The sequence below is a fragment of the Rattus norvegicus genome, chromosome 2 (assembly GCF_036323735.1).
Source record: "Rattus norvegicus strain BN/NHsdMcwi chromosome 2, GRCr8, whole genome shotgun sequence".
NCBI lineage: Eukaryota > Metazoa > Chordata > Mammalia > Rodentia > Muridae > Rattus > Rattus norvegicus.
In genome coordinates this window covers 191,192,596-191,215,152 of record NC_086020.1, presented here as the reverse complement: position 1 = coordinate 191,215,152, position 22,557 = coordinate 191,192,596, and the positions used below count along the sequence as shown (strand labels likewise).

Sequence of the window (22,557 nt, the reverse complement as noted above, 5' to 3'; positions counted from 1 at the left end):
TTGGTTGTTGTTGTTTGAGATAGAATCTCCTGCAGACCAGCCTGGCTCCCAGTCTTCCTGCCTTGTGCTGTGATTTCAGATGTGCACCCCTCCCCCCCCCCCCCAGGCTCAACCTTTCATCTTTGTGGTTACCCTAGAGATTAAGCCCCGTGTCGTTTACACATTTAACCAGTAACTGTTTCAGCCAAATTTACTTTTAGCAGAATTAATGCAGAAAAGTTGAAATTTGCCTAAGTTTTTAATTTTGCTTGAATTTTTATAAACTTCAATGCACCCTTTATTTAATTATTTAAGTTTAATTAAAGTTGCTAAAAAACTACAAACCCTGTCCATTGTTGACTTCTCCATATCTACTACTGAGTTTTAAAAAAAATTGCATTTTCATTTCTTTTTCATGGTGTACGTAAGCGAGCACACAGAGTCGGAGGACATCTTACAGAAGCGAGTTCCCCAGCTAACTCAGGCCATCAGGAGCAGTGACAAGGGTCTTTGCCCACTGAGTCCACTCTTCTTATTCCTCATATATTTCCACTATGTATATAGAATGCATATAGATACCAAGAAGCACTTGCTGACTGGAGCCTGGTATAGCTGTCCCCTGAGAGGCTCTGCCAGAGCTTGACCAATACAGATGCTTGCAGCCAACCATAGGACTGAGCATGGGGACCCCAGTGGAAGAGTTAGGGGAAGGACTGAAAGAGCTGAAAGGGTTTGAAACCCCATAGGGAGAATAATATCAACCAGCCAGACCCCTCCAGAGCTTCCAAGGACTAAACCACCAACCAAAGAGTACACATGGAGGGGCCCATGGCTCCAGCTGCAAATATAGGAGAGGATGGCCTTATTTGGCATCAATGGGAGGGGAGGCCCTTGGTCCTGTGAAGGCTCGATGACCCAGCATAGGGGAATGCTAGGATGGTGAGATGGGAATGGGTGGGTGGGGGAGCACCCTCATAGAAATGGGGGAGGTTGTATGTGGGGGAACCAGGAAGGAGGGTAATATTTGAAATGTAAGTAAGGAAAACAACCAACTTTTTAAAAAGGAATGCATATATACACTTATATGTGTATATTGAACCCAAAAGATGTCACTGATATTTGGTCAGTTTCTGTAGTGTCACTCACATAATCGTTTCTGTCTTTTTGCTTCCTTGTGTTTTCATGGTTTAAAGATGAACCAGCTCTTTCTGTCTGAAGAACTCCACTTAGTGTTTCTTTTTGGTGCCAATTAATTACCTTTTCCTTGTGGTGAATTGGTTGAAAGCATATTTATTTTGCTTTCCACTTAAAAGTACCCCATCCCCCTTCCCTAGGCTAGCAGTTACTTTTTAAAAAATCGCTTTAAAGCTGCCATTCTGTGGTTTTACGAGCATCGTTTCTGTTGAATGTCAGTTATCAGTTGTGCTATGACTCCCTTCTCTGCCTCTCAGCGATTTTACTGAGCTGCACTCCCGTGTTTATCCTGGTTGTGATATATAATGTAGCTTGTTTTTGCAATATAGCATCGTTCAGTTTAAGAAAAATCTAAGCCATTATCTCTTCGGGAATTTAGTTTCTCTCGCATACCTTCTGGGACTCAACCACACACATTTGTAATCTTTTTATTGTACCCCTCCTATTTCTCCCCCTCCTTTGTATGTGCTTATCAGCTTATACCCGGACTCCGGTAGATTCCTTATACTGGGTGCTTCTATGCTACGGTTAATCTGCCAACCCAGCTACTTAGTGAATCCTTGGTTTTAGTTATTGTATTTTTTATTTCTAGAATTTAAATTTCCATTTTAATAGATTCCAGTTTAGTAGGTAAAACTATCTAAACTATCTGTTTGCTAGTTCTTTAGTAGGTCATGGTGGCTTTAATATCCATGTCTGGGAATACCCCTAGGCGCTGTCTCTAGTGTGTGTTTTCTCCCCTTTAATTTAGCTATTTGGTTCTTCATCTCATCTTTTAACTTTTGTTTATCACTGTCTCCATTCGTGCGTGCGTGTGTGTGTGTGTGTGTGTGTTTGTGTGCGCGCACATGTATGTGCAAGTGCCCTCTGGGGCCAGAAGAAGGTGTAAGATCTCCCAGAGCTAGAGTCACAGATGATCATGAGCTTCCCAAATTGGATGCTGGGAACTGAACTCCCTCACAAGATCAGTACACACTCTTAACCACCGAGCCATCTTTGCAGCTCATTGTTTTAATTTGATCTTTGTGGTAGCAGGGGTTGATCCTAAGGTCCTCAAGCTTACCAGGCAAGTGATCTTCTGTGGAACAGTTTCTGTGGCCCAGGTTCTAGTATTGTGACTGTCCCATAAGAACCAGTTGACATGGGGAAGTTGTTCTCTCCCTGGATGACCTCATCTTCTGACCAAGAAGGTATCAAGAAACTTCACCCTCTCCAGTGGGTAACTAGGATGCGCAGTCTTGCTGGATCTGGTTCTGCTTCCGGCTTTGCTTTTGTTCCAAGAGCATGGCCCTTCCAGGCTTAGAGCTAAAAGTAAAAAAGATTTACCTGCCTTGCTTTGTGAATTCAGAATCCCAGATTTGGTGTCCTCCTGTGAGGATGTTTTAACAATGCTTATGTACTTGTTCAGGAACGTGTTTGAAGCATGATCTTACTCTGTTGCCCAGGCTGACCTGGAATTCACTATGCTGGCCTCAAACTTTCTGGGATCCTCCCACTTCAGCCTCCTGGGCTCTGAGATTACACACGTGGTTACCCGTCAGTTTTTCTTTTGTGCTTTAGCATCCCAGCAATTTGCTCTGCCCTCGGATATGCCTCTCCGAGATATCCATTGTGTGAAGGGAAGCCCAGTGCTATATCTGCTAGGGTCACTTCTCAGCTGGTCTCCCCACCCCCCAAGTAGATTCTTGGCTCTTCAGATTAGCCCTCCTTGTGTTCCTGAACTTGAGAGTTATTTCTTGGCCCTGTGAGGTGTTCGAAGATCTGTGTTTGGACATACATTTTGTGACCTAGATCACTTGAGAACTGGCAGAGTTCTCAAGAGCAGAGATAAGGGACATCACTGGGTTCACATGACTGTGATTCATTCCTCACGGAGGTATTGATCTGCTGTTTTAACCTGACCACTGTGCTGCTTCTCAAAGATGGCTGTCTGATCCACACCACTTTATTACAGCAGAACAGTCCCCTCTGAGGGGAAATCTGAGTTACCCACTTTTCAGATCTATGTCTGTTTACCCCCTCCCCCAAATATCCGAGAGGACTTACAGTGAAATACGCATACAAGTGCAAAGAGAACCTTAAAATAAGATAAAAGGCAAAGCTCTCAAGGCAGCATGGAAAGCAAAATGGAAGGAGATAATTATTTGAAATTTACACTAAATGATTTTCGTGGTTGAATGTCATATTTAACACTGATGCTCCTTGAAGCCAGGGCACAAAAAGAAGTAAGAATTTTATATTTTGAGGGGGGAGGACTTACAGGTTGGAATAATGACAGATGGAGTTAGCTGCAGTTGCAATCAGTAATTTTTTTCCCTGTAAACTTTAAGAAAAAAAAAATGAAACGAGAATCTGTTTACTGCTCTAATTGGGGACTTGGTAGAATGGATCCAAAAAGAATGAGACAGGCTAAAGTCTCATGCAATAGCTAAGTTTATTTAGAGCATCAGACAATTTATACTCTGAGGACTAAGAAGAATCACATGAGTAAAATGTACGATTACCATACCAGGACAGGCTGCATGTGACAGAAACATGTTTTTCCGTAGAGGCATATGATTAATAGCAATAAGCAATACCTCGTAATCTGAAGCAAACCCACCCGCTTCGATACACTCGGAGAAACTGAGGTCACAAGACTGTTTTCTTGGAGTTTTCTCATAAGCACTCACATTTCCCCTCACGTGACTCCGTTCTTGGACTGTGTTCCGCCACGAATCCATAGTCAGAGGGTGCAGAGTCTGGATGGTTTTGAGGTGTCTCTAAGGGGACCCAAGCCAAGCAGGCTGTGCAGGGCTCTTAGCAATGGTGATTGGCACTAGCTCCTTTGGCGTAGAAGCTTTCTCCATCCCCTCCTGTGTGCCCTTCTTATGTCTTAAAGATTTAGAGTGTCGTGAGACCCAGACGGTCACAGATACCTGTGCAGGCTGTGTTTTCTGGAATAGGAGTACAGTTGTTCCATAGATTTGGTTCTTCTTTTTTAATTATGTTCTGTTTGTGTGGTTTTTTTGTTTTGTTTTGTTTTTCGGAGCTGGGGACCGAACCCAGGGCCTTGCGCTTGCTAGGCAAGTGCTCTACCGCTGAGCTAAATCCCCAACCCTGTTTTGTTTTTTTAAACTAGATTCTAGTGGCGTTTTATCAGGTGGATTTTTAAACCACGTATCCCACCCTCACCCCCACCTCCTGCTTCTATGAGGGTGCTCCCCTACCCACTCTCTCCCCAGGTGGATTTTTTTTTTTAACGCAACATGATAATGTCCTCAATCGTACTTTTTTTTTTTTTTTTTTTTTTTTTTTTTGAGGCAGACTCCTCTGTCTGTAGTCTAGGCTAACTTGGCTGTGTAGCTGAGGAGGATCTTGAGCTTCTCATCCCCCTGCCTCCAGAATCAGTTTATGCAGTCCCGGGGATGAGCCCAGTACTTCCCACGTTAAACAAGTGCTCTGGCAGCTAACTCCCAGTAGTACTTTAAAGTTAGTGGAGAAATGCTTTCCAACGGGCCCGGTCACACAAGCACTTACCCCCAGCATTCGAGAGTCTGAGGACGTTGAGTTTGAGGCCAGCCTGGACTATAAAACGAAACAAAACTCTGAACTAAAGGGTTTTCATATAAAGGTTTCTTTTATTGACCCCTGGGAACAAATAAAACCTTCATTTTAAAAAAAAAAAGTTGTTATTTAAAAAAACTTTTTTTTACTTATTACTACCGTATGTCTTTCAAAATGTGCCTGTGTGTGGGCATGCGCACCTCAGCATGTCCTGTGTGTGGGCATGCGCGCCTGGGCATGCGCGCCTCAGCGTGTGTCTGTGAATGGGCATGCGTGCCTCAGCATGTCCTGTGTGTGGGCATGCGCGCCTCAGCTTACAGGTGGGGAGGTCAGAGAACAGCTTGGGGCTTTTGCTTTTCATCTTTACATGCCTAGTGGAGATGGAGTGGGATGTCCACTGGTCACCTCACTGGCCCTGAATTGTTCCTTACAAAAGACATTTTTATGCAGAGCTATGGTAACATTGTCTAGGCACAGAAACTATTAGGACTCTTAATTTGAAGCACTGGTAGCACTTGGAAACTCAGGGAATTTGTCTTCCCCTCTTTCCCGCAGTCATCAGCTGTTACCAAAGGTTGTGACAAAAATTGGCAGTGTGGCTCTGCAGATACTCCTCTTGATTTGAGAAGAGCCATATGCTCTCCCTCTTACAAGTTATATTTATTTTTAAGTATCGCTTGCTGCTATTTAACAATATTAAGGAGAATCTGTACTAAATACCAGATTGCTACTGGTGAGTTGAAGTTCTGCTACCAAAATCTTAAATCTCCGTTTGCTCGGATGAGAGGACACCCTGAGTTCTTGCACGCAAGACGTTACTCAGGCTTGTAGGTTTCTAGATTGGAATTTGCACTTTGAAGCATCTGCTTCCACTGGCTTGGTTCCCCAGCGACACTGTAACATAGCTCCCACCGGGAACATGTACAGGTTGCGGTAGAATTCGGCGGAGGAGGACCTCGGTGGTGCTGGGGAGAAGAGATGCTTCACAGAGGGAAGGTGGTACTGAAACCGCCTCTGAGCAAGAGGATTGCTGGGAAGCAGTGCTGGCCAGAGGAGACAACGAAGAGGAGGCCCTGGGCACCACAGGGCATGGTGACATTTCCAGAAAGGAAGGTAGTTTGTTTTTGTTGAAGTGTAAGCATTAGAGGGGAAGGTGGTAGCCATGGGTCAGGTCATGAAGAACCTTGTGTGTCTTCCATTTGGCAGATACTTGTTGGATAGCTTGTGAACCAGACCCTGCTCTAGACACATAATGGCCACTGCTCATAATGGGAAGAGATAGATGAATAATAATAATAATAATAATAATAATAATAATAATAATAATAATAAATAATCTCTGAGTGCATACAGTAATAACCACTGGTAAGAGGACGTTTTGAGGTCAGTAAAAATGGGAAGTACCATTTTAGGGGACCAGGAAAGGTTGGTTGAAAAACCAGTAGGGTGAACCTTCAGTGTTCAGGCCTGAAATGATATGCAAGTGCCCTGAGGTTTGAGCTGGACAGACAGACAGCTCAGTAGTTAAATGTTCAGCATGTAGTGCTCTTGCAAACTATTTAAGGGTGTTCAGGTCTCAGCAACCATGTTAGGTCTCTTCCAAGAGCATCTGACGTGTCTATCCTCCATGGGTACCTGCATTCATGTGCACACACACGCCTGCACGCACGCACGCACACATAATTTCCAAAAAACTTGTTTCAAATGCCCTAAAGTTAGACCGGCTCTTGCCTGTTTAAGGGAATCTTAAGAGTTAAGCGGGGGTTGGGGATTTGGCTCAGTGGTAGAGCACTTGCCTAGGAAGCACAAGGTCCTGGGTTCGATCCCCAGCCCCGAAAAAAAAAAAAAAAGAAAAAAGAAAAAAAAAAGAGTTAAGCGTGGCAGAGTATCATGGAGGCAGAGGAATAGAATATAGAATCCAGAAAACAAAGTAAGGATTTGGAGGTGAAGTGGGGAATGACTGCAGAGTTTGGGGCTGAGGAAAGTGTATGGTTTTGAAAGGTTGAGTTGTAGTGGATAGAAAGGGAGTTATTGCAGTGATGGTGGTGAGAAATGGTAGCTTGGGCCAGGGTGGCCACAGTATAGGGGGCTTACTGGGAGAAGGTTTGCATATATGATAAGCATCCATTGAAGAACTCTGATCTATAGGACTGGGGGCTGGCTCAGTGGTTAAGAGCAATGGCTGCTCTTCTGGAGGACCCGGGTTTGATTCCTACCTGCCTTCTCACAACTGTATAGCTGCAGTTCCAGGGGATCCAGCATCCACCCTTGGCCTCTACAGGCACCAGGCATGCACACAATGTATAGATAGACTTGCAAGATACATCAAGACTGATACACAAAAATAAAAAATAAATGTCTTTAAAAACTTCGATCCATGGAATGACAGGCTTTGTGTGTTTAAAAAAAAGAGAGGATTCTGGTAGCCATGTGGGAAAAAGCTTGGAGAGTTGAGATAATGAGCTGGATTCAGTTCCAAAACTCTAGTCACTAGGAATAAAGACAGAAACCTCAGAAGGAAAGTAGGCTGGGGCCTGAAGGCCCTGGGAGACAACATTTTGCCAAGGAATAGAAATACGAAATATTTACAATTTGGCAATTCTCTTGCGAGACTTGCAAGGTGAATGGTTATGGTCAAGTTCATTCTAGAGTATCCCACCTCAAACATTACCTGAGGTCATCACCACACGCCAGGCACTGTTGTGAGTACTGATTGAACACTGGTTCCTCTGAACCTTTGCCCAGGAGTGAGGGGTGGGACAGAGTGTTGATCGTGGTCAGTTTTTTTCTTTTTTCTTTTCTCCCTGTATATGTGGTGTATATATGTATGTGTACATGGTCATATAGAGGATCTTGCATGTATTCAGGGCATACATGCATGTGTGTGCATATAAGTGTGGAGGCCGTAGGTATACATCGAGTGTTCTCCTTGGTGACTTTCCACCTTTTGGTGTTAGGGTCTCTCACCAACTAGGTAGACTGAAGCTGACCAACAAACTTCTAGGCTCCATCTGTATTTGTGTGCCCCACCCCCACGGCACTAGGTTATGCTTATACAAGACCATTCGAAGCTTTTTTATGTGGGCATCTGAACTCAGATCCCCATCCTTGAGTGATAAGCACTTCATTGACTGAGTCATCTCCCCAGGTGCTCTGGGTCCAACTTTGTAGAGATCGAAGCTTGGGCAAAGGGCTCAGTTGTTCTCTGAAGGCCACTGCTGTGCTGCCGCCACGTGAAAGGTCCCATCGGGAGGTCCTGAATGGTCTGCTCATCTCTAAAATTAAGTAAAGACTTGCTTGCTGGTTTCCTTTTTGAGCAGTGGCGATCACGGCTGTAGAGGACTGGTCACTGTGGGTAGACAGATATTTTATTTCAAAACTCTTTTAATTTACCAGAGATGGAAATTAGCTTAGAAAAACCTGAGGGCCACTTGTAAGAAGCTGCCATGGCCAGCAGAAGAAAGGCACGTGTGCACATGGACGCACATGTTGGAGTGTGTAGAAAATGCTGTAGAAGGCTTGACTGCACCCAGACATTCACATGCTGTTCTTTGCCTCTGTGGTCTGAGTGTTCACCCAGACCTGCTGTTCCGTAAGTAGCTTCCTTATATGGTCAGAAGTGCTGCCCAGTGGCAACGTACAGTGAATCCTCTCTATAGTACCTGGTCTACCAAGAGCAAAAGTATCTTTGGGAGAAGCTGAAAATACCCAGAAGGAATTGTTGTCTCCCTGACCTTTGTCCAGGTCCCCATTCCTAGGATCTGAGGTTCAAGGTCAGCTGGAGTGTGTTCCAAGTAGTAACTGTGAGGCCATGGGTGGTGTCTGAGGCCTGAGTTGCTGTGGGAAGAAGGCAGCCTGTTTTATAGCACCATTCAGCAGAGCGTGGCATTGTTCTCCCATTCTCTGTGTGAGGATATGTACCTGCCCCATACTTCTGACTTTACCAACTTTTACATTTCTCCTTCTGATTTATAAAACGTTCTTTAGTGGGAGCTGGAGAGATGGTTCAGCAGTGAAGAGCACTGACCACTCTCCCAGGAGTCCTGAGTTCAATTCCCAGGACCCACATGGTGACTTCCAGCCATCTGTAATGGGATCCTATTTCTTCTTCTGGTGTGTCTGAAGGCAGCCACTGTGTGTGTGTGTGTGTGTGTGTGTGTGTGTGTGTGTGTGTGTGTGTAATTCTTAAGAAAAAAGATCTTCTGTAATTTCATACATGTATTTCATACGTATTTAGTGCATGCATATGCCCCCTGCTCCCCACTCTTTGCTCCTCTAGGTTCTGTTTTTGAGACAGGGTCTTACTATGTTAAGGAGCTGCCAACTCTTAGACTCAAATGATCTTCTCTTGAGTAGTTGGGGTTATAAGCCTATAATACTTTATTTAATTAATCAATAAGTCTATGTATATATGTATCAATCTACCATCTGTCTGTCTGTCTGTCTGCCTGTCTTTTCAATGCTAGGGGTGGAGGCCTGGACCTCACACATATGAGACAGGTCATCTCATCATCCCCAACCCTACCTTATTTGATTTTTAAGGACAGTGGTGTGCTTTGGGGTTCGGCAGCCTTTCTTAGGACCGGAAGTTGTTTCAGGCTGACCACAGCTCAGTTAGGATAGGAAGACAGTCGGTCCCCTTCCTTGAACAGTGTCACACACTGTCTCTGTCAATATTTCTCCGACATGGTTGCGTCTTTTTTCCTTTCCCAAAGGAAATGATAATTGATCATGTGTTTGAGGTTAGAGGAAATAAGAGTTAGTGTTTTAAAAATGGTCCTCAACTCTTTTTTTTTTTTCAACCCTGACCCAAATTTATGTTAGATTTGCATTGAGATCTGATTCACACACACCTTTGTTTACCTAACAAAGTGCTGTATAGGGCAATATTTATCCCTTACCAAGTGCTTTGCACTCTAATCGCTTCTGTTCATTTAAAATTCCATTTTTAAAAGCACACACAACCACCATAAATTCATTTTGGAATCCACTAATAGGCAGCCACAGGGTTTGAAAAACATGAATTACACCAGCAATAAACAAGCAGCCCTGGTGTGTTAGTTCTGAGGAGGGATGCTGCAGACCAGGTGGCTTCAACAATAGCCTTTTCCCTACAAGCTAGAGGTCAAAGCAAGGTGGCCACAGATCTGTGCCTTCTAAGGCTGAGAGGGAGGGTCAGGCCTGCCTCTCCCGAGCTTGTGCTGGCTGGCTGCCAACCTTTGGTGTTCTCAGTTCTTAGATGCCTCACCTTGATCTCTCCCTTCATCGATGTACAATATTTTCCCTGTGCGTTCAAATTAGCTCCCTTTTAAGGTTGCCAGTCATACTGGTTCAGAGGCCTACCCTATGCCATATGACCTCATCACAGCTTGCCTGACGACATCTTCTGTGACCGTATTCCCAATTAAGGCTGTGTTCTGACATAGTGAATTTCAGAATTCAGCATAAGAATTTTGCATGAGTCACACAGAAGTACAATAGCGACAATAGGAAGCCCCATTCTATTGAACCCATATTACACAGAGAGCTCTCAGCTGCACACTCTGTTTTATTAACCCACCGATACCATCTTATCTCACTTCATAATCAAGGAAGGCAAGCTAAGAGAGATTTAACTCCTATCTCCTTGATACAGAGCGCAGGCTATCTCCTCTACAACTCATTGCTGTACCTGTTTGTAGAATATCAAGAGAGGAGCAGTTAGCTGGTCTAACTGGAAATGCAAATGTCAGATCATAAACACCACAAAATTATGCTGAAGGAAGTTCATTGCAGAGAGACCTTCTAAAGGGACTTGCAAATCCCTCCCCTAAGGATTCTGTTCCAGAACTCTGTGGATCAAGGCTCTCCTGGCTCTGTCCACTGCTCTTCCCTCCCCCCCACAAACCGCTGTACTCCAACAGCATCAGACAGCCTCCCTCCCTCTGAGCTTTCTCACCCGCCTTCTGAATTTAGATCAGGGTGAAGAGTAGAGAGGAGGAAATGAGCCAGAAAATAGAAAATTAATACTTGGTAGAATTGTCATATTTTAAAAATAATTTATAACCAATGTCAGATAACGGGAGTTAAATCATTTTATCAGCAGGCTGCTCTAGGATTTGAAAATTGGCATCCATCATTATAAATCAGGTCTTGGGAATGGTCTCTAGGGAAGAAGGTTGATGTGGGATGGGCAGAAATATAAATACGTGCTTAGCCGTGTCCTTTCCTTAAATACAGAACCTTTCCATATCTCATTGCGGATAACGGCCTGTTAAATCCTAAGAGAAGAGGCAAAGCTATTCGAAGCCGTGGTTAGCCCACTTTTCATATTTAGTCTGCCTGTCAGCTCGGGGAGACTGGTTGTGTGGAAGGCATTCATTTCAAGGTGCTACTTCCAACCCATAATTTCAGGGATGGCTTAATCTGCAGGGTCCATTTTCTTAGATTCCGATGCGCATTCTTCCCTCTGTCCCAGAGCAGAAGCATCCTTTAGGTATCACTTTTATTCCGTAATTAAAGGCCCACCTTTCACTTCTTGTCATTGCAGCTGTCTGCCGCGGGCGTGTGGTGAGAGTCCCTGCGGGCACCCTGGTTCGAGTGGTGGGCACTGAGCTGGTGATCCCCTGCAATGTCAGTGACTATGATGGCCCCAGTGAGCAAAACTTTGACTGGAGCTTCTCGTCTTCGGGAAGCAGCTTTGTGGAGCTCGCCAGCACCTGGGAGGTGGGCTTCCCGGCGCAGCAGTACCGTGAGCGGCTGCAGCGGGGCGACATCCTGTTGAGGAGGACAGCCAATGATGCTGTGGAGCTGCACATAAAGAATGTCCAGCCCTCGGACCAAGGCCACTACAAGTGTTCAACTCCAAGCACAGACGCCACCGTCCAGGGCAACTATGAGGACACAGTGCAGGTTAAAGGTACAGTCCTCACAGGGGCCAGCCTTCCTCTGCCACTTCGCCGCTGCAGAGAGAGACTCAGCCCCACCCCTCCATCCATTGCAGTGATGGTGTCTTACCTGATTATGGGCAGAGGGTGGACCAGGTGACCCCTGAGAGCCCCTTCTTGCCCAGGGTAATTCTGATGCATCTTATGGGCAGTGCGCTGTAGCACCATGTTGTGGTCACATGAGAGAGTGCAGTTCTGGAGCCAACTTGCCTATGTGGTTGGCTTCTGGGTCTGCCATTTGTCTGCTAAATGGCCCCTGGCTCAGTTCATGCCTCAGCTTCCTCTGTACACACAGCCTGCCTTAGAAGATGTGGGGACAGGAGAGTTAACCCAAGCCAGGCCTCTCCAGCCATGTCAGTGTGAATATTCAGCTTAGAGACAAGCTCGTAGACGCTCGCTATGGGGTTCAGGTTTGTGGTAGGAACAGGTACTTCAAAGTTCATGTCTTTTTTCTTGTGATCTTCACGAGTTAATACCCGTTTACAACAGAAGTTTGCACTTGCTGTTTATAGACAGAAAACCATGCGGTTTCTGCTTCATGAACCCAGCTGTGCAAAGCTGACATCATAGGCATCTGGAGTATCTTGAGTTTGGGTTTTCCCTGACTTCTAAGCGCTGTTGAATTTGCTTACACAGTCTATTATCTGCATCCAATGAGGAAAATAGGGCAGACTGTTTCCCCAGTTTACACACGAGATGGGAGAGCATAGGTTAATTACTTGCTTAAAACGACATAGCTCATTAGTAAATGAGCGAGAAGAAGCCATTTTAATCTGAGGCTAACAAAACAGAAACATATTATTATTATTATTAATTGTCCATTTATTTGTGCCCTGCCTTGTTTCTGAAAATATTTTGTATCAGGACAGGAGTGTTTACAATTATCTAGAAAGTAGAAAATGGTAATAGAAGAGGAGTAGGCGGGTCCAGCCATCCACCCTGGGTTGTGGTTGGAAGAAGCTGCCGTAGCTCATTGTTGCTGGTCATTTCCCAAACCATGCGGGGATGAAGTGTCAGCCAGGCCAGAAAGTAGGCATCCAAGCATTAAGCCATCAAATCTACCCGTTCCTTCTGATTAAAGGTTCAGAGTGTAGCTGGCTAGGCTGGCACATGCCTGCGGTCCCAGTGCTTGGGAAGCTGAGGATTCAAAGTACGAGGCTAACCTAGACTGATCTGTACAGTAAGTTCAAAGCCAGCCTGAGCTACATAGGGTGACTCCATCTGGGGATGGGATACTGGGGCATAAGAAACTTGACATTCAGTAGTAGAGTGGTCGCCTCTATATGCAAAGCCCTAATTGACTTCTAGAGCTGGGGGGTAGGGATGGGTGGGGGATAAATCCTGACTCTTTAGAAAGATTTCCCATAAGACATGTTTGCACTAAGTTAAACAGTACAACAGCTCCCGCCCTCCACCCCCCATCCCTCCTTCAAGTCAGATACACTCTAGTGATTTATTGTGAAAAGAGAAAGGGTGACACAGGAGTCCCCACCCCTCCATCTCGCTGCTTCTTTACTAGTCTTTGAAGGCAAGAGAAGCAAGGGAGGCTTTTCTTGGCTCAGGAGAGAGAAGGATGGCATGAGAGAGGCTGGCTGGCTGCCCAGGTGGAGTCTCTGGCAGGAGCTAGATGTGGTCCAGCATCTGTCTGACCTTCAGCTTCATGGGTCTTAAATCTGTCCATCTTTCCTCCTCAGTGAGGAACCGGCCTTGAGAATGAAGCCATGTTGGCTGTCCTCACAGACTGAGGTGTGTACGAGAAGGGCCACTGCATTCATTTTGTAGAAGAGACGGCCTGTAGGAGTGTTCTAGAGGAGTGCTGGTTTCTGTTATCTGGAGTAAGCCCTTTCTGAGTGTGTGATCAAGGGAAAAGCCAAGGAGATGTGGATTGGGACGCGTGAAGATCCACATATGTAGCTCCTGATGAGCTTGGAAGATTCTCGCAGCCTTTGGTAGACAGCCCCCACCTGATTCTACCAGATCTCACCAGCATCTGTATCTGTCACTTCACTGTCACTTCTGAACTCCCCAACCCCCTTTCCCAGACTGCTGAAGTGGTGGCTTTTTCTAGTAGGTGCTAAGAGTTAGAAGCAGAGCCCTCAGCATCTCTTGTCCCCTTCCTGTCCTGTGGATCTACTCTACCCAGGACATGAACCACAGGCAGCTCCTGCCATCGTCTCTCCCTGGAGGTCTTTACTCTTGGCAGCTCCCCTGTCTCTAGCTTGCAGGCTCCCTCCTCCAGCTCCATGCATGTTCTAGCCAAAGGGCTGTATGGCGGTCATACCAGACTGTTTGGTTCTGGTGCCTTGCAATGCCCTGGCTCTCACTGGGCTCCCCTGTTGACTCTGTGAAGCAGGTACAGTCATCATCCCCCTTTCTAGGAAACTGAGGCACAGAGGGCACAGTAATGTACATCATGGTGGCTGAAGCACCCACAAACCCATTTTAGCCGGAGTTTTATTATTGTCTCACTTCTCTTTTGTTTCAGGTCAGAAAGTTGGTTGAGATTGGATTGTTGGGTGGATCACTTGTAGCACAGATTAAGGAATCCTTGGGTAGCTGCCATGACTCAGGGCCAGAGTTCTTTCCTTCTGGGGAAGGACCTTTGGTGACCACTGACTGACATCTTCCCTCTGCCCCCCACAGTGCTGGCAGATGCCCTGGTGGTGGGCCCCAGCTCCCGGCCTCCTCCAGGCCTGAGCCTGCGCGAGGGGGAGCCCTTTGAACTTCGATGTATCGCATCTACTACGTCACCGTTGCACACACACCTGGCACTTCGGTGGGAACTGCACCGTGGCCCAGTGCACCGAAGCATCCTAGCCCTAAGCCACGAGGGCAGGTTTCACCCAGGACCTGGCTATGAACAGCGCTACCACAGTGGGGATGTACGCCTGGACACGGTGGGCAGCGATGCCTACCGCCTCTCCGTAGCCCGGGCACTCTCTGCAGACCAGGGTTCCTACAGATGTGTGGTCAGTGAGTGGATCACAGAGCAAGGCAGCTGGCAAGAAATCCAAGAAAAAGCTGTGGAAGTGGCCACTGTGGTGATCCAGCCAACAGGTAAGCTTTTGAAAATGGTGTCACCCCTGACTGAGACTAATGACCGTGTATGAAAAGAGACTAGAAAAGGGCTACCCTGGCCTACCCTTGTGGGTAAAGGGACCAGAGTGGTGCTGGTAGCTTAAAGAGCACCTCTGCTTTGGGCCGAGATTTGTCCTGGGGCTATTGCTTGTCTTGCATAGGAAGGTTCCTGATTGTCCTGACTCAGAGGTTAAGCAAGATGGCCGGCATAGCCCACCCAGCATTCCCTGGAGCTGTGGGTGGGTCTGACCACACCCACTGCTTTAGCTTTTGTTTGTTTACTATTTCCCTGTTTCCCTGAGTCCTTGGGTCTGCCTTCCCTGATAGCTGTTGGGCTGGTGTGTGTGTGTGTGTGTGTGTGTGTGTGTGTGTGTGTGTGTGTGTGTGTGTGTCTGACTCCAAACTTGCTTAAGGTCATCCCTGATAGCTGTTGGGCTGGTGTGTGTGTGTGTGTGTGTGTGTGTGTGTGTGTGTGTGTGTGTGTGTGTGTGTCTGACTCCAAACTTGCTTAAGGTCATCCCCAGGACTTGCCTTTCCATCCCAAGATGCACCATTCCCTGCCAGGTGACAGAGTCCCCAAGAATCAGGTCTCTCCATGCTTTCTTTGTCTATACATTCCAGAGAGTCCAGCCAAAAATTAAGTTTTGACCTATACTTTGCAAAAAATACCCTCCTTAAAAGTTCCCAACTGCAGAAATAAGAAGACAGACAAGGCACATTAGGAAGTCTGCAGAAACAGAAGAGAAACAAGAGAAGAAACCAGTATTGACTTATGTTCAGCAAGCGTTGGTAGGAAGCTTACTGTGCTCAGTACTGCGCTGGGCCCTGGGCTCAGAGGTACTGCAGGCTCAATCCCAGGTCACTGGACAGAGTACAGAGAAACTATCACAGGCTAATGTCACTGCTAGGGATAGCCTGGGTGTGCTTGGTTGTCTAGGAGTCTAATATCGTTTTGATAGCAGAGACTCCTGCCTCCTGGGAGACCTTGGCTGGCTCACTCCCTGCTCAGGAATGTGAGTACGTGGCCAATTCTGTTTGCTGGGAAGGAAAGCAGGAAACCATAACCAACCAGTGATCAGTTTTTGCAACATCCATGGTTCTGGGCAGCATTTCTGGGATCTGAAAGAGGATGTGAATATCTTTGTGAGTGGCTTGTGGCAGCTGAGGTATGGCCATCACTGTGGGCCTTGGCTCCATTGACTGCCAAAATGACTTTCCCCAGGGACTAAGGTCACCTTCTTTAGTTGAATGATTGTTTAGAATCTGCCACAGGAAACCTAGCTATTCAGTGTATATCAGACAACTATTTCAATGAGGCAGGTGGGGTAAAGAGCTTAGCTTTGAGGCAGGTTCACCATTGGACGGAGGAATTTCAGTCGTAAACGCTGTCCCTCAAACCCTATAGCATTTAGTTAACAGACTGGGACTCTCAGCAGACTACAGCAGCGAGCTCCCCACTGAGGCTGCGCCTTTCTGGTGCTGAGCCCAGCGCCTCCCGTTTGCTGGGCAAGCAAGCACCTATTGTGTAGGTGTGTTACCCTTTTTATTTGGGGGTAGGACCTTGCTGAATTGCTCCAGCTGGATTTGAACTTGTGTTCTTCCAGCCTCAGCTTCCAGAATAGCTGGGACTACCGGCTTGCACCAACACACTTAGCTTTGTGATCTTTTTGGTGTGATGGGCCTCTTTGACTGTCTTTTGAAGCCTGTAACCTTCTAAATTCATGAAACATAATATACAAGGTGACGGGATAAGAATTATACTGAAATAGTTATGGAAATATCCCTAAGACAAATTTGTCTTTTATACTAATACTTTGCTTCGTTATTAGCACAGAAACAATAAGCTATATTGGCAGGCCTGACAGCCATCATAATTTCTAGGGAGCTGTGAATGCAAATGATGTTTCAATGTCTGCAACTGCTATTAAGTCATGTATGAAGAAAACCTGTTATTTCTGTTGACCAATACCAAGTCCCGGGTATTGGCCATACTATACCACCTTGTTGCTTATTTTCACCAAGGCAGGAGATGCAATGTCTCAGCTCAGTGAAGGTTAATGAAAATAAAAGAAGGAACAAATTGTCCTATCCACATGCACAGGCTCCCTAAATTCTCTGTGGATCGTAAGTTAAGAATCACTGCTCAAGAGTTATAAGCTTGCTTGTGCACCCCTTCTCTCCTCCTCCCTCTCCCCCTCTCCCTCTCCCCTCATCCTTACAGCCCCCTCCATATATTTATCTGTGGTTTTAAACAGTCTTACTGGCCCGAAACCCACAGGCTTATCTTGAGCTCACAGAGATCTGCCTGCCTCTGCCTCCCAAATGCTGGGCTTGCAGACGTGCCCCACCATACCCAACTGAGGGAATGGTCTTTTGCTTTTAATCAATCTCTGTACTGGTCACAGGCGACTGCTCATGCTCTCCGACCACGGTGGCATTGTAAATGCCGCAGAGCCACTTCATAGCAAAGCTGTGTCAGCCGTATGGTAGGTCCTCCTCCCGTGGTGATACAAGCCGCAGTATCTTAACATGAAGACTTAGCCGTATTCTACCAGAGAAAGCGTGGACTGCCCCAGGCTTTGCTTACATCTTACATTCCGAATCCTTAGAAGTGGATCCTCCCGCAGCTTCTCTATCCCACCTCCCACGGTCAGACCCATGACTCTAGAATAAATTGTTATTCTCCATCTATGTGACCCATGGTTAGGGATAGGACAGATATTTAGCCACGTTCACTGAGAAGATGGCAGAGACATTGTTGCTGATGTTTCTGGACCCTAGGAACACATTTCTTGATCCATAGAGAGGAGAGAAGAACAAACTACCTTCAAACCCTTTGTCCTCATACTATGCCCACCTCATTTTCTGTCATGTGCTGGCTAGATATTGAACTTGGCTTAAAACGATTGTTTGAAATGAATGTCAAGATTTGGAAATATTCATGTGGACCTCTTCCAGAGGTCGTAGACTCTTGCGATGCGTTTTCTGAACTGGGCAACAGTCTTTGTCCCTGAGCTTCCTGGAAAGAGCTGGGGCTGCTGAATGGATTTTGCCGGAAGATAGGGACTGTGTCTCACTTGACGCTACAGGGAGAAGTCGGCTGTCTGTCATTTAGTGACAGTTCCCAGAGCATCATTGTAACTTGAAATTTTCCACTCTGATTACACATGTTCCACATCTTTTTTTTTTTTTTTTAAAAAAATCCCTGAATAGAGTAGAATGTTTCCATTTAAAAAGCTTTGGCAATGAAACGCTGAACAAGACCTCTCTTGAGTCAGGGACACTCAATACTTCAAGGATTTACCTAAATATAGCTTACTTTAATTGTCCCCGGTCATAAGAGGACAGTAGCATGGAGAATGCGAAACTCATTGAGTTTGGGGTTCAGAGTATGTCTCCTGCTTGAGGTTCAGCCGGGTGTGTCTAAGAAGACCATAGTCTACGTATGTCACATTGTGAAGGGCTGAGTCACTAGGAAAATGGTCTGGTTCCACTTTCCTGGCTCATCTGCGTAGGAGTTTTCACCCCTACCCCAGGACGTTGGAGCCCGCGATGCTAGGGGAGGGCTCTACCACGGAGCTACTGTGTGCTTCAGCCTCTGTCAGTAAGTGACCATGATAGTGCCCACCTTGTGTTGTTATCTCAGAGTCTTCCTAAACTCAGGACACGGGGCATTTTACTGGTGTTCACGTTTTCCTGGTGTTTTGCTGCTCTTTTCCAACACCAATTTAGTGTGTGTCATGAATTTATTCATTAACTATTCCTCAAGCACTTTCAACTGCACAAAGCCTTCTAATTTTAACACCACAAATCAACCTAAAGGGAGGTGAGAAGAAGGGAAGAGAGGGGGCAAGCATCACTCAATCACTTGACGGGCTTGTTTTCCCTCTTCCAGCTCTGCAACTGGCCGTGCCCAGGACAGTGTCTGTGACCGAAGGAAAGGACCTGGACCTTTCTTGCAACATCACAACAGACCGTGTGGATGATGTCCGGCCTGAGGTGACATGGTACTTCAAAAAGACACCCGATACCTCTTTGCTTGCCTCCCATATGCTGGCTCGGCTGGACCGTGATTCCCTGGTACACAGCTCACCACACGTTGCTCTCAGCCACGTGGATACCCGCTCTTACCATCTACTGGTGCGAGATGTTAGCAAAGAAAACTCCGGTTACTATCTATGCCTCGTGGCCCTCTGGGCTCCTGGACACAACCGGAGCTGGCACAAGGTGGCAGAGGCCATGTCTGCCCCATCTGGTGTAAGCGTGACCTGGCTAGGTGAGTAGCTTGAAGAGCGCCTTTTAGGCTCTCTGCTTAATCCTCCCAATGCACTCAGGAAGCGTGCGGTGTTCTGGGCATTCTGCCTCCTTTGGATGTTTGGATCAGACAAGTGTCCTTGAGCTCCCTAGCTCCCAGGCTAAAAAGAAGCAGGATGGGCTGAAGCAGCGTGGCCAGCGTTTGCCCTGTGCCCTTGCTGGAGGAAGTGGGTTTCTTTGTTGTTGAGAGTGCCTTCCTGTGAGAGCTGTGCTGACCTCTCTTTGCAGTGGCTCTTTGTTGAAGGCAGCCATTCTCTTTTCTTAGAGTCCTGCATATTTCTGCCCTGGCCTAGGGCTCCCTGAAGCTCAGTGAGAAAGAGCAGCCACTCCTCCAGCTAAGGGAGAATATTTTCTTCCCCTGCTGCCCTAGAAAGCCCCTGAGGCTTTATCTGAAAATACCATTTATGGTAGGGGCCATCTACCTCCCTGTCTCTCTTCAGGCTCCCGGCCCTGGGGCTGCCCCAGGTGGAGGGCAGAGTTGTCACCTCACCCATGTTGTATAGCAGCTTGTAAGATGGGAAGATAACTGGTGTCCTCACTGTGTCATCCTGCTTGTCATGTATGTGATCTTTGGAGAATCCTTCCTTATCACATACGTGATTGTGGCCGTGTTGTACTTGTCCTACATCGACTGATATATCCTCATCTCGGCGTCATGTGTGTTCCCTGGAGAGTGCTTACTTTGTAATGTGTGTGCTGCCTGGTCAGTCCTCCTTCATCATGTATGAGCTGCCTGGAGAATGCTCACTTTTTCATGTGTGCTCCCTGGTAAGTCTTCATTTTGTCATGTGTGCTCCCTGACTGGTCCTCATTGTATCATACGTGCTCCCTGCTGTGCTTACTTTGTCCTCTCTGGTGTCCCTGCTCTACCAGTATGTGATCCTACCATGTCTTCGCCTTGCCCTACATGAGATGGCTGGCTTCGACCTGACCTCTGTTTCCTGTAGTGCCCTTTGTCTTTTTTGCGCCGGGAGGAATGTGTAGTAGCTCCTCTTGTTCATCAAGGCTGGAAATGACAATTCAGTTTAGGTGGGCGGGGCTGACAGGGTGTGGCTGGCTCCCCACCTGCATCTTCTCTGTGGTCGGCCACAGTCAGCTCGTGCATTTTCACTGCCCTCACAGGGCTTCGGGCCCTGACAAAGACACTTGATTTTTCTTTGATTAAGGAGGCAACACTGATTATTTAAAGGCCAGTAAATGGCTTCATCCTCTGATGCTAACCCTCCTGCATGTGAGTGTCTCCAGCTCCTATGTAATCTCTGTCTTTCAGAGAGGCTATGCTGGCTCAAGGGTGAGCTCCCTGCCTGTTTGTCCCTAGTAAACCAGAGGGAGCTTGCGAGTGGTGGTGAGGTGCCAGGGGAGGCGTCCTTAGAGAGTAAGCAGTAGGGAAAGTCCGGTTGGGACTGAGACGGAGTGAGAGAGTGGGGTGTGGGGTGTTAGTCCAGTGAGCAAAGTGGTGCTTTGATATCTAAAGAGCGAAAGGAGCAGGCTTATCTAGAGAGCTTTCGTTCCTGCAGTCAGAGCCTGTGCTCGAGGCGCTCTGTGAAGCCCTGAGCTGGAACAATGTTGGCCCAGCTAGGACTCTCCTTAGCAACCTTCAAAATAAAACAGATGTTGTCAGCACCAAGAGAAGGGTTTTCATCTCTGGAGTTGAATCTCTCTCACAGCTCTGATCCTAGTGCATTGTGTGGTGCTGTCAAATCCCCACTCTGGCTTTCTCCCCTCCCTCTCCCCTCCAACTTCTGAATCCTAGCTCCAGGATTTTTTTTTTAAAATTCTGCCTGCACTCCAATTCTGAGGGCTTCTTTGAAGTCCTGGTGTATTGATCCCACATACCCTGGGGGAAGCACAGGCACTGTCAGACATCAGGGGCAAGCTCTGGGAGAGAATGGGCTTTGTAACTGGAAGGGATTTGTTGGTGACGTGTTCTCCAGAGATTGAGGGGAAATAAAGAGGCTAAACTGTGGGAAAGACTTCCTTATTATCCTGAGGGTCCTGTCACTTGTTTTCCTGCAGAGTGCCAGTGCCATTGTGAACAATATCAGCGCACATCTCCAGTGCATATAGAGCCCCAGACCTTCCCTGTGCTTTACAAGGCGTAGGCCAGCCCAACACACAGATAATATAAAACCCATGTATCCAAAATCCACAACTATATGCAGGCACGGCCATGACTTAAAGTATTCAGAGGCCCTTGCACAATCGTGAGCTCACGAGGAGTGTAAAGATTATAAAAACAACCGTGTTCTTCTCTTTCTTCCTCTTAAGTCTTCACCCTGTTCTCTGTCTATGACTCATGGTTTGCAGCTGCTTGGATGCTTGTCAGGAGACGAGTCGGGCCCGAGTGCAGCCACAGGCCTTTAGTCACAGTCTGCAGACTGCATGCTCTGCCCAGAAACTGAGGCAACCAGCCGACCCTACATGCTTTCTCTAGAAATGTACTTTGTGCATTCCATCGATCAAACACAACTGGACCTATAGCAGATAATGAAGATGTGACAACAAAAGCCAGGAGGACAGAAGGTCTAAGTGTATATACCATCCTAGGCTGCAGGATGTGGAATGTTGTCGTAGAGGCATTCTTAAGAAACTTGGAGCCCTGTGCTGAGACAGCACTCAGTTTTGGACTGGACGTATTAAGAATTAACATTACCGTTTACTGAGCACCTTCCCCAGGCACTGATGGAGGACTTTATATGCACTAAATGGTCCAGTGGGGTGTGTTTATGGTCATCTTTGGAAAGGGGACCCTTCCCCATTGTCTAATTGTCACTTCTTGTTTGGGATAGTGAGTCTGCCCTAGGCGGTGTCTTCGTGTGGGGAATGTCTTTGGCTTTAGACATCAACTTTATCTCCTAAGACAGGCAGTCCCAAGTCCTAAAGATGAGCAGTCCCTGTTCTCATCTCCAGAGCCGTTGTGCCCGTTGATAACAGGGCGGGCACTGGTGGAGCAATCCTAGGCTGCTGTGTTACGTGGTCCGGAAAGTGAAGGATCCTTTGCAGCAGGGTGGGAGGACCTGGTGGGCTGTTGTTGTTTAGAAGGTGAGAGAGAAAGGCCTTTTGCTAAGGTTTGGATTCCTCTTTGAAGGAGAAAAAGCTCTTAAGTTGGTTTGCAAAATGAAGAACAAAGCAGCAGACATAAAGAAATAATCAAGATCAAAAGAGGCAAAGAGAATCCAAGAACAGATACTGCTTGCGATGATAGTTGGGTGGTTGGCACGAATTAGTTGCTGCTTTTGAGCACCAAATTTGTAGAGGAGACAAAAAGAGATGTGCTTATCCAGTTGTCTGAGCAAGGAAAGCAAACAAACTTTCTCTTGGCACTGAATTTATCCCATGCCTTTTCATTTCAGGGTGGGGGCAGTGGGTGACGTAATGGACAGTGCTCACAACCGTTCTTTCACCAAAGGCCTTCAGTGATTGTTCAAATGTATGGTTTCTTATACCACACTCTCCAAGAGCTGAGGGTGTGAATTGTAAGTGCAGAAAGGAGTTTCTCTCTCTCTCTCTCTCTCTCTCT

The 22,557-nt window shown here is 46.7% G+C and overlaps 1 protein-coding gene across 1 annotated transcript in view; it reads left to right on the top strand.

The window, feature by feature from the left end:
• The window catches only part of Ptgfrn (prostaglandin F2 receptor inhibitor), a 75,267-nt gene that overhangs the window by 18,280 nt on the left and 34,430 nt on the right, over positions 1–22,557 (top strand). The window contains exons 2-4 of the mRNA NM_019243.2: positions 11,249–11,617; positions 14,289–14,702; positions 18,619–18,999. Coding sequence (NP_062116.2) covers positions 11,249–11,617; positions 14,289–14,702; positions 18,619–18,999 — 1,164 coding nt within the window. The remainder of the gene's footprint in view (positions 1–11,248; positions 11,618–14,288; positions 14,703–18,618; positions 19,000–22,557) is intronic.